Consider the following 17,732-nt stretch of genomic DNA (forward strand, 5'->3'; position numbering starts at 1 on the left):
CAGTCATACGTTTTTTAATTACAACAAAATAAGAAAATCGTTACATGAGAAATCGAGTGAATATCAAATGTTGTAAAAATATGAATTTTAAACGATCATAAAAATTTAATTTGACTTTCTTGTAGACATTTTTTTTTTTTGATAAAGGTAGACAAACTTATGGATAACCTTGTATTACATTTTCAAATCTTAAATTTAAAATGGAAATTTTTTATGAATTCTCAACACAAAATAATTTGCTAATTTTCGTGATTTTTCTGTATTTTGTCAAGATTTGAACTTTAAATGCTTATAAAAAAAATTGTGACTATGGATTTTTAATTTTTTTCATCTGCCTTTGAAACAATAACCTAGGAGCCTTTTATTAAAATTTCAAGCTTTTTTATTAAACAAATAAACTTTTATTGATATTTATAGAAAAAAAAACTAAAAAAAAATGGAAACTGAAAATATCCGTAAACAGCTCAAAATAAGTCAAAATATTTGGAAAATGCTATGGTGTATAGAAAATGCTAATAAAAACATCCAGTCAAAATTTCATGTACCTACGGTCATTTGTTTTAGAGTTGCACCAAAAACCAAAATCGATTTTCTCAAAAACAGATTTTGCGTAAAAATTCCCGTTTTTCCTAAATTTTTCTTTTGTTTTTCACGTCGCTTTTGAAATCTACTGGGAAATTTTTACTTTGGACCCCTCTCCCCCCAAAGTACCAACTAGATTCACTTTCCTAACAAAAAAGTTACTGTTGAAAATCCAAGCATTTTTACTGTCCTAAGAGATGATGACAGACGCAAAAATAAAAAATAAAAAAAAACACACATCATTGTAAAATCAATACATTCATCGCTTCGCTCAGAATGTAAAAGGCCAACGTACAAGCACAGATAATGTTCATAACTTAAGTTCATAATCACTTTAATAATTATATGTATCTTATTAAAGTTAACAATTCAATATTAGTTCTGCCGTTGCACGTGATTGGAGTGAGAAAACAAATAATCCACAGACATCCTCTTAAAATATGTTGTGTAGGTACCTCATTATTTTCTTGTAATACGAGTGTCTCTAACATTAATGAGTAAAAGTTTTTGTCAGTAGATATTCACTAACGCAAAATATATTTTTATTATCACATTATAAAATATCTTATATTGAGAAAATATTAGCTTCATAATTATTAATATGTCTGATTGTTTTACTGTTGCAATAGGTATACATCGATTTATTTTAAAGTTTTCTCATTACCTATTAGTCATAACTTGTAGTACGAAATAGTTTTGAAAAATAAACATTTTTTTACGTTATATCATTGGATATACAACTAGTAAAATAATAGTTTTTATTATTTATTTGTTTTATATATATATATATATATATATAACAACAATTTATATATAGGTAATATGTATTTTAATATAAATATATATTTAATTATGTTTTAAAAGTTAAAACTAATATGGAAACAAAGTTAGTCTGTAATCAAATAACTTGTGGAATTCACATACCAAAAATTCAACATGAAATAGTTATTAAAATTTACAAAATTAGTTTAAAGATCTTATAATACGTCTGTATAGACTGTATGTCAGGACATAGGTAGATATCAGAAACGTACTTAGACCTGGATTTTAGTGGAGGGGGGAATTATTGTGCGTTATTATTAACTTAAAAATACCAATCTCATTAGAAATTAATTTTCCCTGAAAATTTCGGGGGAGATTTGAATCCCCTCCCGTTAGTACGTCACTAACGTATTGTATGTTATTGTAGTACAATATTATTAATATTATGTTTACTAATATACTAGGACGATAATAGGTATTACGTTGGGCAAATCGCAACAACATAATATTATTATATATCTATATATGCGTACATACCTAATATACACGTAATATTATAATGATATACAGTATACCTATCTATTTATTTATTAGTATATTTATAATGATTTTAACGGGCGAGCCCTATATAATATCCATATAAGTAATTGTATTACAAATAATTATTCACCGGAAAAAATTAAAAAATTTAAAAAAAAAATTCTGCCTTGACGTTTGGCCACCACTACGATGTTTATATTATAATATTATAATATTATTCCCCACTCTCTCCCACGATCAACTCACGCCGAAAACCGGTATTTTTGACGTCGCCGATCTGCTCGCCATGATAATAATATGCATAGACGCTAGTGCTGTATAATGCGTCTTGTCGGCAACTGCTGACACTGATGTACTTACGTCCTCTAACCTACCGTAATACGTTGTAGGTACCTACCGGCATTCGAGGCGATTTTGGCGTGTTTTTTTTTTCAATTTAAGTAGTGTTCATATTGTTTTCAATACATCGCATAGCCGACCCGAATACAGTCAAACTATGAAATGAACATAACACACATGCAGCACTATAATACCATTTATTTAATAAAAGTCACAAATCACCGCTGAACACAAATACTGTCAATACCTACCTACATGTTTATCAGTTTCATGTGAAAAGAGTGAGTTTAGGGTATTCAATCACAGTAATTTTACATAATATTTAACTATATTTGATAATTATTACATAATAGTATTACCTACTATGTATTACTGTGATGTAGTATGCCTATATTAACGATATAATATTTTTACAATATCATTAATATTTATGCACAGCCACTATAATAATGTCAATATTTTATATGACCACGGTGGAACTGATGTAAAACGACTCCGTAAAACAATTCTCGGCTGAGTAGTCTATGTAGTTCCGTGTATATTATAATACACAAGTCCTAAACATGTGCTGTGCTACGTCATCACTTGTCACAATAACGTGTATTTAGGTATTAAGTAGGTACTTCACGTACCTATATGTGAATAATATATTATCAAATGTCAACTGCAGCATTGCATATAATATTAGGAATTTAAAAATATCTCTCTGGATATTGAATGAGAGTACAATTATATTTAATTTAGTGAAAATAAATAAATAAATATTGCAAACAAATTATTATGCGAACAAAACATATTTTTTACGAATTTCAATTAAACACATAATAATATTATAATGTTATACGTAGATACCACAATGTACCTAATTTAATATATTATATAATACTTTTAATATATTTCACTTTTTAATCTGTAATAGATAATCGTGGCCAATAACCTAAGTATCCGTAGGCTTTACTGTAGTTAAATACTGTTAAATGTATAATTGCAGATTATTTGACTAGAATTACATATGTAAATATAAATAACAATGTGTCATAAATTTACATAATAATATGTATTTATTACCTATTTACTTGTATTTTCTTTTTGAGATATTAATTTTGGGACACTAAAGGTATTTGTAATTTTAATGGCCTGGTAATACTGTATATTACATTTTTTTTGTACCACACTGCTGTAAAATATACATCAACATATATTTTTTTTTAAATTTATTATTTTACGTTCGCTTAAATGAATTATTTTATATCAATACATCATATCATCCTGTATCACCTATACTTGAAAGTTGATACACACTTTGTTTTCAAACTTGTTAACCTCAAACATTTATAATATTAATATAAATATTTTAAAAACTAGTCTATAAATTGAAATTACTTGAAAACGTTAGAGGTAAGTACCTACCGCTGTTTTATTAGATTTATTGTTTGTTTTTAAATATTTATAATTCTATTCATTATGAAGTAGATATATTATAAACAAAAAAGTTAATATTGGTCATTCACATTAGTACCATATATTACATAACTTTAACCGATTCCTTATTGCTACAATAAAAACTACTATTTTTTTGTAATCTCAAGAACCAAAAATCTGCGTTTATTTATTCCATTAAACAAACTAATTAATATTATATTATATTTTACAAATTTGTTCCTACATACTTACAGAAATTACACGTTCTAGAAACATTTTTAATACCTACTGACAAATAGTGATACCTAGTAATTATATAGTTATACCACAACCACATTCCGGAGCAGAGTTTTAATTTCTAAAAATATCTTGGTTTGTTCACGTAACACGTTTATTGAGTCACAGGTGGTCATAATTTTTTATTTTTTGGAGGGGGGAGTGCAACTTGGGAAAATACCCCACTTTTTGACATTTATGAAAGGTTTGCAATTTCTTATTCAACAATCATTATACCAAAAATCAGTACAAAATAAATGTAAATCGTTATTAAATAGTGTACCTATATTAATTAAATGTAATTTATATTTTACGATACATTGCCAAATTTGGTCCCTTTCCACTTTGTGCCGAAATCTTAAAGGACGTTTCTGTCTGTTGCAAACTGTAAATACTTACCATTCGCCACTTATATTTATTAATAATATTATGTACAATATACTTACAGCTGATTTAGTTAATATTATACTCTATTACACGCAATTAAACGAGCATTATTATACATACATTATAAATATATATATATACATATTACAATAGTTATACATATGCTCAAATCCTTATGAACTAAAATTATTCAAAACATTTAAATTTTAGTTTACATCTAGATCGTTTTCTATAAATATATTACATTTAGTTTCATTATAATATCAAATTAACGTAAATTCAATAAACATTTTAATTATTGTATGCGTGTTGAATCTAAAAATATTGTATACTAATATTACCATACACCATACAGCTAATTCTTAAATCTAGATAATCTACTTATTTGAATATCTGATATCTTCAGAAACAAATTTCAATTCAATATCTGTACATAAAAATAATGTTTGACTTCAAAAATGTAGGCAAGAGCTGTAGCTGAGCTATACCCGTGGGTATAATGCATTAGTATAATATATTATTTTAAAGGTGGACTACAGGTTTAAGTATTTTATACACCTACGATTAATTAATTCATAATTTTTAGAATAGAATAAATATTCTATTTTGATTTTTCACATCAAACATCGCTATAATATATTAATAATTACAAATAATACGTCATATTTAAACAAATCAGAAATTTATCAATATAGGTATATCATCAATGTTAATCCCACTAGCTACTGTTAATACTCATTATAAAACCTGGTTACATAATGGGGTATAATATTACAAAAGCCATTAGTGCAAGACGAGCAACTATTCAAAAGTACTTGATATACATACACAATACACCAGTGGCGGCTCGAAGGGGTATATTATTTAAATTATGAAAAAAAAAATAATAATAAAATCCTTGTGTGTCTGGGCATGTATTATGAACTCAAATAATTATTTTTAACATCCATAGAAAGTAAAATAGTTATTGACAGTTGATTAAATTGAGTAGGAATATAAATCAATATAACGGTTGTATAGATAAGGATAACTACCTACTGTTGTAGTCTTGTAGGCAACACATTGCATTTATAATAATAGGATATTATAGTAACTAATCATTTATGGTAATTATGGATGAATTTCATAAATCGAAAGCTCGTCATCTTTATAGACCTACTTCACATTAAAATATAAAATCTCATTTTCAAAGCCAATTTTATTATGTAATAATATTTTAATTAGATTACTATACATATATTTTTTCAATTATATAAAATAGGCGAGATTATTTTAAATCTTAATTATATCGGGTATTTAATCACTATCGACTACATACCTATATATAACATTTATATTTCTTACAATAAACTAAAGTCTATGACTATAAATTACGAATAATAAAACTAAATAGATATAATTAAATACACCGATAACAATAATTATCAACCATAATTTTATTTTTATCATACTATCATAGGATGTTATCAAATTATAATTATATTTAAAAACTGTTTTTTACTCAACTATTTTTAATAATTTTTTCAAAATTGTATACATTATTATATATTGTGAATTGTATTATAATTATAATAATAATAATATTTTATTAACTAAATAAAATTCCAATTTACAATAATATTATAATGACAGTTGTAGGTACATACGTGAGTTATACTAAAAACTAATACAAATAACAGAGAAAATAAAAAAATAAAAATATATATAATGTATATACTTGTTAGAAATTAAAAATCTGACAATTTATTAAACAACAATTTTGACTTAATTAAACTTAATGGTTAGCTAATAATCTAAAAATAGCAATTTAAAGAACTATAAGAGTCATATTGAACAGGTCCAAGTTATTGAAAAAGTTATATTATATTAATAAATATTTTTCTTTTTATTCTGAACGATGCAAGTTCGTGAAATATATAGTTTTGAAATGATGAAGATTGGAAGGTTTTAAGGACACCTTTTTCGAGTATCTTATTCTGTAATCAACTATAATTAGGTCAACTACAAATTATCACTAAGTTAAATGTAAAAAAAAACCATAAAACAATAAACTATTTATTGAATTATAACGAGTAATAATAACCTTCGATCAGTCGACTTACAATATTATTAATGACCTAATTATTCTAAAAATCAATATGCTCAAATTAACTATGAAATTAGTTATATTTTATTCTATCGTTGTCTTTGTTTTTTTGAACAAATCTTATTTCAAAATGTCAAAAAATAATTATTATCAATTTATATTGTTATCATATATAGGTAGTTATAAAACTATAAAAGGTCGTTCAGTGTCCAGATTACGTAGGTTAAGTAGCAATTAGTATTTAGTACGGTACACAATGAATTATTTTTACACTTAATTATTATAAATATTTACAATGCTATATCCTAATATTCCCGCGTAATTGTTAATATTTTCGAATTTAGGTGTATAGGAATAAAAATCAGTTTAGGGAGACGAGTTATTTTCGAAAAATGTCGCGCCAACGTGATTTGACGGTATTCTTTGGTCTGGCTCGATTATGGACGTCTGATCAGTATTATTTCATTTCCATTAAATATCATAAATTATATTAACCGGCGGCGTGCCCAGGACTCTTCGATGGCGGGGGAGTGGTTTTACAAATATAATACATTTAAATGAATTTTGGTGATAATACCAAAGACACAAATAACCCGTAACCCTCCTCCCCTGGGTGGCATACCACTGATAATAACTTAGTACCTAGTGCAGTTGTACCTACTGCGGAAAATCAATTATGATTTAATAATCATACCATATATATATATCATAGCATACAGCTATTGTATGCATCACGTGTAGATTATAATATGTGTCCAACGTAGTTGTGTTATAATGATAATGTACATTTTCAACACGTTCAAATTGATTGGACATTTGGACATGATAATAATATCATTAATTGTTATGTGTATACTCATTTACTATGATATCATTGTAGACACGACTGACGCACAAAACAAGCAACTATATAATATTATGTTTGGTTCAGCACACTTTCAACTCGTGAAGGATGCACTTTTCCTCCTTGGTTTTTTTTTTATTATAATATAATAATACCGTAACAAACGAAAATGTCAACATGAATATTATGTGTATTATTATCATAATATTATACGTCACACAGTTAAAAATATACTTAAATAATCTGTGCGACAGTCGACGGTATATTAATATTTAATTCTATTTATATTTTAAGTTGGTTTGTTCGCACACTTCAAACATATCAACGTCATAGTGGTGTATTAATTAAATAATAATTAAGCAAATGTTATAATGTTATACTAATTATTATTTTTTTTTTTTTCATTTCGCAGGTGAAAATCAACAACTATTTGTAAACAATAATACTATTCGGTTTGCTTTTATGTAAGTGCTAAACGAACTCGTAAAAAAATAAATAAACTTATTATTATGATTTGAACGAGATCGAGATAACGGCACTTTGATCAAATTAAAATGTGATTTTTTTCGATTTATTTTCTTATCGTTGTTCACACACACTCCCGCATAATAATTATGTATAATAAATTGTATTATACTCGTCATCATCACCGCCGCCGCCGAACGATAAAGTTTAATGTGAACGCGTTTTCGATAAAAAAAAATTGATCGTTGTTAAGACCACCGGTGATTACCGCGAGATCGAGAACATATTATTATTAGTACAGGCTGTAGCATCAACAACAACAATATCACTCGTCGAAATAGTTCAGTCGAACCGCGGACACCCACTCGAGCGCTCTCGTATACGTCCTTATTGCACGCACCACCGCAATATTATTAATTTACACGACAACGCTATGCCCGTGTGACGTGTAACGACAACGGCGGCGGCGATAAATCGATCTTGGCCGGTCCAGTGCACCACCTACAACAAGTCTTGTAGTGCAAGCGGACGATGTCGTTTATACGCGGCCTAGCGGCCCACGTGTCCGTAGAACCGGTGGTGTTTTTCTACTTCGTCGCGATGGTGTTCTCGGGGTGCCTGAGCACCAACCTGCTGCTGTACAAGGCGTGCGACCCGACGGGCGCGATGGCCGCCCGGGTGGGCTCGAAGTGCCAGGACGAGGCGACCGCGCAGCACGTGGTGGCGCCGATCAACGGCTGGAAGGCGCTCGTCCAGCACCTGGTGCCCATCGCGCTGGCCATGGCCGCGGGCACGTGGAGCGACCGGCACAACCGCCGCCGTCGGCCACTGATCATTCTGCCGATCGCCGGTCAGATATTGGCGGACGGTCTGTCACTGTACTGTACCGTCGTGTGGTCGGTGTCGCCGGCAATTACGGCCGCCGCACAGGCCGCCGCGCTGTCACTGACCGGTGGCCCACCGATGCTGTTCAACGGCATCAATTCGTACGTGGGCGACACGACCACAGACGAGTGGCGGACGGTCAAGTACGGCGTGGTCGGTGGCACCATAGCCGTGGGTGGTATACTGGGAATGCTCGTCTACGGGTTCGTGGTGGTCAACGTGGGCTTCGCCTTCGCATATGTGGTGTCCATCATCCTGGGCCTGACCGCACTCGCCCTCACGTTCATATTCATCGACGACGGCGGCAGTGCCCTTCGCGGGGCGTCAAGCGTCGCCGACCAGCTTCCGTTGTACCAGGACGTCGCCCAGGCCGTCAACCCGTTGGATGTGCTTCGCAACTGTTACCGCGTGCTGGCCAAGTCGCGTCCGGGCCACGGCAAGCTGCTCCTATGCCTAGTCGTGTTCGTGTGCGCGCCACTCACGTGCGTGCCACTGGAGGGTGAGTTGTCCACCATATATAACCAACTATAATGTACCTATATAATATGTTTACCTACATAGTTACTCGACAAAATATAATACTATGTAGTAGAGGGGTGAATATTTTTTTTGAGTCCTACGATAGTACGCACCAAGTGGCGTAATCACGGTAATGCATTTGCACCCCCTGGTATTATGTAGGAGGTGTAATGATAATATGCTTTTGCACCTGCAAAAGCTGAACTATAAATTATAATCCTGTTAAAATTCAATACCATTTCATTGATTTGTTAAATTTTTTTATAAATGATAACACAATTGAACAATTTATAATAAAACAACGTTATGTAATAATATTATAGCTATCACTTACCTATCTGTTATAGCCCAATAGCCGTTGTCATTTTCATAGTTACGGTGGTGAAATGAACCTAAAATAACCAATAAGCACCTAAAGTTGACCCACCCACGCACCAACAATTTATAATAAACACAAATACTACTGGTATTACTATATAATTACTATTTAATATAATTATTAATTAGCAATAATATTGTTTTTCACTTTCATATTGAGCATCCACCAACCCACCCCTAAATATTAAAGAAAATTCACATGACTATGATTCATAAACTTAGTCTTGACATTTTCCAAAATAACATTTTTTACCATGTATGATTTGTATACGACCATCAAATTATATATTATTATAACATTATTAAATAGTTCAATGATAAAGGTATAGTAAAATAATATACAGACTTTTATGTTTGTGAATATTATCAAATACAAAAAGCTAGTACTCGAGCAAAGCGATTGGCTTTAAATATGAATTAATTTGTTTTATGATTATTGGATCAATAAAAGATTTGCACCAGCTGAAATTTAATGGAATTACGCCAATATACGTACCAAATTATCATAGTCAGTATTTGAAAAAATTGTTTTTTTTTTCAAGCGCAATTTGTTTAAGGTTAAGACTTTATTGATATTTGATTATCGCTTTATAAATACTATGCCTAATAATAATTAGTATAATATTGTATATAGCAGCCTATAATACAAGTATGTATTATCTAATAGTATTAGAGTACACTTTATACACGTTAAACGTTTGATTGTATTAAATTGTACCTATCTAAGTATGTTTAAACATTAAACTATTATAGTTGAATCCTAAATAACAGCTGTAGGTTGACATTTTAACAAAAATGTATTCTGCCTCAAAATTAAAAAAATAAATGTTAATTTTTAAAATTTAAAAATTCAAAATATAAGTAGGTAGGTAAGGTACTCCGTCAATCTTAAAACCAAAATTATAATAATTTAGTATAGTATACAAAATAAAATTTTCAAATTGTCTATTAAATATACGTGTACAAGGATACTCATATAAAATATATTTAGTATTTACCTTATATAAACAACAGGTGTAAACCAAACATATGGGCGTTAAAAATGTAGAGCATAATATTAGGTGTAACATGTTTTATCAATTTTTTTTTTACATTTGACTACACAACATTGGAATGCAATAATGCATCTATTGATATAGACTCAAAAGGCCTGAACAGAACTAAATACTATAATACAATACGATGGTTTATAAGTGATCAGTGATCACATTTTTAGATTAGTGTCATAGGTCATTCTTTACTCTCACTCCATCAAGTCGTAACTATAATTGCACATCACATTTTCTTTTTGTATGATACGTAACTACATGAATACATATTGTAGATTTTTCTATTATAATAAAACGAAAATCCAATGCCGAGTGTCTATCCATAAAATATGTTAACCTCCTGACACTTACCAATTAACAATCAAAATATGTAGTTACTTATTAGTTATTATACTTGTTGTACCTAACAGTATAGATTATAAATCGTTTTAGTAAAACATTTTTTTAAAAAAACCTGAGAGATCGCTTTGATACAGGGTGATTCTTTTATCATAAAACACTCATTATCTCAAAAAGTATTAATGTTTTTGAAAATATTTTTTTATATAGTTTCAAGTTATAAAAACAACGTTTTTATTAAAAAAATATATTTTTAAATATTTCTTATCCTTATAATTTTTTAAGTTTTTACTTTTTTGAATGACAACATAGAGTTTTAATTTCATATTCCAAAGCAGAATATTTTTACGAATCGACTTTAGGGCGAGTAGGTTATGAGTTATAAGTATTTAAAGTTTAGATGAGCGGAGTGGGGTGGTACGGGATTACCCCGCAAAATGTGTCCACTACTCCACTTGTCTAAGCTTTAAATACTTATGACTCATAAACTATACTCGTCCTAAATTCAATATTTTTTAATAAAAACGTTGTTTTTTAACAACTTGAAAGTATGTAAAAAAATATTTTCTATAACATTAATACTTTTTGAAATAATGAGTATTTCGTGATAAAAGAATCACCTTGTATTGTAAGTTACATCGTCATTAAGTACTAATAGTAGGATAATCTAGCCGGGCCCGGTTCAAGGGGGGTAGGCGACATAGTGTTGTATGTGTCAATATTACTTTCTGCTTAAATAGTTTAATGTTTCATATTCGTAATAATAGGCCAACGAAGCAAATGAGCTGAGGACGGCACTTAAGCAGCACTTGAGTAAGAGAGCGGCATTTTCAAAATACTGATAATATTATATTGTTAGAGGCGGCAAAATTAGATTTCGCCTAGTTCACTATTTTTGCTCGAGCCGGTCCTGAGTCTAGCTCTAGGAATAGAAGCACGGATTTTTAAATATGAATTCAATCATAAATCATTGATACAAAAAATCAATTTTGAACGAAAAGAGTCTGTCAGTCTTATTTCTTAGAATACTTTATAATTTATGTTTCTAAATAAAGATATTATAAGTATTAGTGTATTACAGTATGATTTTTGAATTTTTGCCAAAATCAAGGTATTAAAATGAAATCTTTTTAATTTCAATATTTTTTAATTGCTATAAGAACAATTTATCTACCCATTTTTTTACCCACAGACAAAAAGTGTATTATACAAAAATATACCTATATGAATCGTTTTTTTTAAAAACTCGAAAATCTAAAATAATTATAAATATCACAAAAGAGCCCAAATATTGAAAATTATATCATATCTAGACAAACGGTAATATAAATATAAAACTATTATAATGTATAACAACAATATAATATAAATAAAATCTAAGTCTCAATAGTTGTTCATTTTTAATCACTACAAAAAAAAAATTTATCAAAATTGGTTTTGCGTAAAAAAAAATGTTGTTTTCCTGATTACTTTGAAAAATATTAGGAATTTTTATTTTTGTTTACACGATGTACCGACTAGATTAAATTTTAAATTTAAATAAAATTGCAGATTGACGCATTTTCAGTACTCAAAAGTTCATGAAACCAATACATTCATCGTTCCGCTCAAAATCTAAAGGAATGATAAAACTATTATAAACACCAATTAGAAGGAATGTCAAAAAATGATACATTTAAATTTAAAACAAATTGTAGGTTTATAATCCAAGCTCCATTTAACTTGCTGTATACTAATACATATAATATACATTTTATGGCTTTTAAAAAATGTGTGTATGTTGTTGCTATTTATATATATTACCTACCTACTTACTTACTTATAAGTTACATAACACCAGTTACATTTTATCAGAATATAATATAATATAGTGCACGGCCACGGCCCACTGATATAATACATTGTTTCATATTTTCTGGGTACCCCTGCTCATTGCCATACTATTCATTCATCTTATCTTATTTAAATATGCCCATTGCTCATACATAATTAATAATAATAAATAATTAATTTGATATTCATATATTATATACATCAACATATTATAATGTAAGTATTTGATCACTTTACAACAACTAAAATTATGTACGAGTTATCTTTAAAAAATTTAAATAAACTCAGGTAGACAATTTATTATTATACAATATACATTATTAATAAATATATATATTATATTATACGCTGATACGTGTGTCTAAGCAAAGCACATTTCGAAGAGTCATAAAAAATTAAATTAATTCGTTAAAAAACGAGTATGTAGGCATCTCGTTTAAGTTAAGGTCGTTTTGAAATATTGTCTGTATAGTTTTACAAGATGGGTGAAACTTTCGATCAAAAATGTGCTACATAAAACTTTTATCATTAATTCACTTAATGTACACATTATAGAAGGGAAAGGTATGCCTTGAGGAAATAACCCTACAATTTATTAATTATAAATCAATTATAATACGTCGTATACTAAATTATAATTATTATGAAAAATATAATATCAGTACATTGATAATGTTTCTACTAAATTCCTTTGATTTTAATTAGATAAAGGTAATAGTATTTTTTTATTGTGAAACGGTGAATGGCGATATGTAATTAGATTGATAATATTTAGCACGTCCGCAACATTCGGTGCAATATTAGGATTTAGGTGCCATGTGATTGATTTTCTTATTAATATTCTGACCGGCATTTATAAATTGAATTAAATAGGTAACTAATTCGAAAATGTATACGAATTATTTGTATACTACATAAATTACTATAGTTTTTTTTTTTATCCAATACTGTTGATCAAAGATGTATTTAAAGATGTTGACAAAAAACTAAATCAGAATCAATAAGGTTTTATTGTTTGTCAATGTTCTTTGATTACAATATAATTGTTCATTGTTCAATAATTTATTATGAAAGAAAATAAATCGTTTACAATTATCAATACCTACAAAACATTTTGTAAAATTCAAGAACTACAGATTGTAACAAATATGACATTACGATTTGGCTAGTCTTATGATTTACTACCGTTGCTATTAAATAAATTTTATTCGTGTATAAAAACATTGTTGTTAAAATAATATTTTATACTGTCATTAAATCAAATTAGTTAATAGTTGTTTCTCTAATATTTCTCTAATAATTTTTGAATACCCAAAACCAGTAGATAATTGATATTGAATTATTGACAACTAAAAATATGATATTTTTCTTCTTCTGCTGCTTTATGTAGCCGTACAACTATGTAAGTGTTTGAGCCGCCACCGTCAACGACCTCCAATATTCCCGATCGAGGATTTTTCCTCATATTCCGTAGCCTCTAGTTCATCTGATCTGGAGTCCATCAATCATTTCTTAAGCCTACCTCTGGGTCGTCTTCTTCTTGTTGGTTTGTACGCAATTGCCGCCCTAGCTCCATATAGGTTTCTTATCTTCTCGTCGTCTGTTCAAGCAACTAGATTCTTTGTCACTTCACGTGGCTTGTTTTATGTAAGGTACTTTGGTGATTTCCCTTATTTCCGCGTTTTTCCATTTATTGTATTGTCAAACACGGAGCCAAATATTTTTCTTTGCACTTTGTTCCCAAAACTTCTGATTTCCGTTCAGTTTGCACTGTCATCGGACAAACTTTACAACCATATAGGTTAATATTTGTCTTATAATAATGTACATGGGTATTTTTGTGTCTCTAGAGAATAGTTTTGATTTGAAATATTTAATCATTGCAAAGAAAGCTCTTTCTGCTTTTAGTATACGACTGGCTATTTCAGCGTTCCAGTCGTTGTTGCTAGTAACTCCTAAATACTTGAAACTTTGGGTTTTCTCAAACATGTAGTAAAAATATGATGTTACAAATTAATAATTAAGAAATTTAGGTTCTATTTGTTTCTTAAACATATCAAATTACAATACTGAAATAGATAAAAAAAGATATATCTAACGAACACATTATATTTGTAAAGCGTTGTAGGTACTTGGTTATAAAATACTTATTTTAATACTTATTGTTTGGAAATATAAGTACCTGTATAATAATTCTAATAATGCAAACAAATTATATTTTTAGGAGAAATGTCAGTATTATATCTATATTTGAGGTATAAATTTCAATGGAATGAAGTAGACTTTAGTATTTTCAATGCTTACCAGATGTCCGTCGTATTAATAGGTAAGTTTAAGTTATAATAACAAATAATATCTAGATACATAGGTACTTAAAAATTGTACATTTAATAATTACCGATCTGTTTATTATTACAATATATCGAAAACATATTCAATAAAAAGAGTCATATTTCAGAAAGAAAGACAACACTAAAAATGTATTTAAGTAATTATTTTTTTATTGCTTCTTATAATCTATAGTAAAAATGATTGATTATAAAAATTTTAAATGTTGTGTTTTGTGAGTCATTTAATACGTATATTAAATTGATGTACCTATCTATATTTTGTATTTGATATCATATTTTATTGTTGTTTGATTTGTAAACAACAATAACAAATATAACAAATTATCGTTATTGTTTATATACTATAAACACTATAATAAATTATAATTATTTTATTTACAATATAAATTGTTTTTACAGGCACATTGTTTGCACTAGGCATTTTAAGCTACAAGTTTCGAATGAACGATGCGTTAATTGGTACGATTGCTTCAGTATTTGATCTTTTAGCTGCGGTAGCTTTCTTTTTAGTTGCCGAATCATGGCAACTATTTTTAGGTAAGGATTAGCGTAAAAAATCGCAATGGTTCAACGGCTGTGTTAAAATAATAATAAAATAATAATTTGTAATTTTACAGTGCCACCGTTAGAACTCTTTCGGGGTGCAGCTTTGGCGTTAACTAGTTCTATAGCTTCAAAATGCGTTGGATCTGACGAATTGGGTGATTATATAATAACTTATGAAATTAACCACAATAGACATGTTTACGATCTCCAGTAGTTCAACTTTAACACCGCTTTTTTTATGTATACGTTGCAACAGGTGCTATGAATTCAGTAAAATTATTAATGGAAAGTACAATGAAAAGTGGATTTCTACCATTATACAATTTTATTTACAACCATACATTTGAATCGATGCCCAGCGCATTTTTTATAGTCAGTATTGTCCTAACAACTCCACTCATATTCGTTTTTTAGTAAGTACCTACCTATTTATTCAATATTGTTTTATCTGTTTATTTAGTTTTTTTTTTAATTTGTACCTATGTGCGATATAATAGGTACCTACCTACGTATAGGTTAAACTATATTATATTCGTGATTTCTCTGTATGTGCGAGTATCAATTATGTAATTAAATAATTATGATGATGATGTCTTTACTATATATTTTTGGTTTACTTTTTCAGTTTGATATATTACTTAAACGGAAACCAAAAATCGTACACCGTTGACGGCGACCATAGTGAAAATAAAAAACAAAATACCGAAATCGCACCAATCAACGACCGAAACGTAATAAGTTACCATATTTAGTGGGATGTTACTTATAACAATAACAAAACGTTTGTAAGACTTATTATGTATAATATTATAATAATAATAAAGTTATTCAGTTTCTTAATTTAACTTATGTTCTCTTAAGAAAATTATCATTTATATTGTTCATGTATACACTATGTAAATATTATCATATTATATTATGTTAGAATATTATCAAAAATCAAATATTTAAATAATTGTATTAGAAATAATTTATAAAATATTTAATTTATATCAATATCTATTAGGTATTTAGGTATAGGTACCTAGTTTATAAATTAAAAACCATCAGTCGGACAACCGTTCAAATATCTATATTTGTACTTCCATGGTACAATATTTCAGGACTTTTTGGTTTTATGATAACTGATAAATGATAAGTAATAAAAAAAAAATTTTATCTAGATAAAAATTGTTAATTTATATCATACTACGATCTACGATTGTATATTGTTTATTTTATCTTCATTGAGATAATTATTCCACTAATCAATTATTATCTCTTATATCTTTATATAGATATTTTAAAATAAACATTAATTATAAGTACAATGCTGTCAGTGAGCAAACAAATTTTTTTTTAAATTATAATATAATAAAAACGTACTGGATATTGTCATCTAGCGGCTTAAAATGCAACAGTCACGGTCAACAAATACGACGATAGATAGCACTGCCATCATCGTCTCAATATTATATAGTAGTCACCAGTCACCACTCACCACTCACTTAAAAGTACTCCACCAACACGATCAACACGATCGGATTAAATTAGTATTAAATATAATATAATATAATTAAATATCATCTGGATCAATGATCATGAACGTAACGTTGAGGGAATCTTTAGGAACTATAGTCATCACTCCAAAGTACTATAGGTCCCCCACTTCACATTTCCATTTTTATTAAGCTTTAACTTATGTGTTTAATAATTAATTCATTAATATTTTAAATATTTATATAATATTTAATTGGATTTCTACTTGGATGTACCTATTATTAATTCTCTAGACGACACCTAATGTCCAACAGAGACGCAGAGTGTAACCCACTTAGCCGCTTTTTTGTAATTTCAAAGTTTATAACCCCAATTCACAGCGAGGATTAAATATAAAATATTGTTGGTAATGGACTCGATGTAGATAAAACTACGAGTGTAGTCACTCGGTGTCGAAAAGTAAGTAGTCGTTTAACAGCATTTAGTTCAGGTTAGGTCCACCAGGACCGCTAAAAGGCCAATTATTTATTTTATGTACACTAATTTAAAGCTGGAATTTTACATATTATAGATTTAAATCACGATATTTTTTATGTGTTCAGATATTCTCTTTCCTAGTAAATTTTGACATTTCAGAAATTTAACTTACT

At 28.8% G+C, this 17,732-nt stretch overlaps 1 protein-coding gene across 1 annotated transcript; it reads left to right on the top strand.

Annotated features, from left to right (window-relative positions):
• Window positions 1-2,211: 2,211 nt before the first annotated feature.
• Window positions 2,212-16,810, top strand: LOC132945450 (uncharacterized). Its single transcript, XM_061015198.1, has 7 exons — window positions 2,212-2,504; window positions 7,651-9,087; window positions 14,931-15,032; window positions 15,457-15,594; window positions 15,675-15,758; window positions 15,860-16,016; window positions 16,229-16,810. Exons 2-7 carry the CDS (start codon window positions 8,235-8,237, stop codon window positions 16,353-16,355), a joined length of 1,461 nt encoding a protein of 486 aa, XP_060871181.1. The 5' UTR covers window positions 2,212-2,504; window positions 7,651-8,234; the 3' UTR covers window positions 16,356-16,810.
• Window positions 16,811-17,732: the final 922 nt, after the last annotated feature.

Source organism: Metopolophium dirhodum, chromosome 5, assembly GCF_019925205.1.
Source record: "Metopolophium dirhodum isolate CAU chromosome 5, ASM1992520v1, whole genome shotgun sequence".
NCBI classification, from domain to species: Eukaryota; Metazoa; Arthropoda; class Insecta; order Hemiptera; family Aphididae; genus Metopolophium; species Metopolophium dirhodum.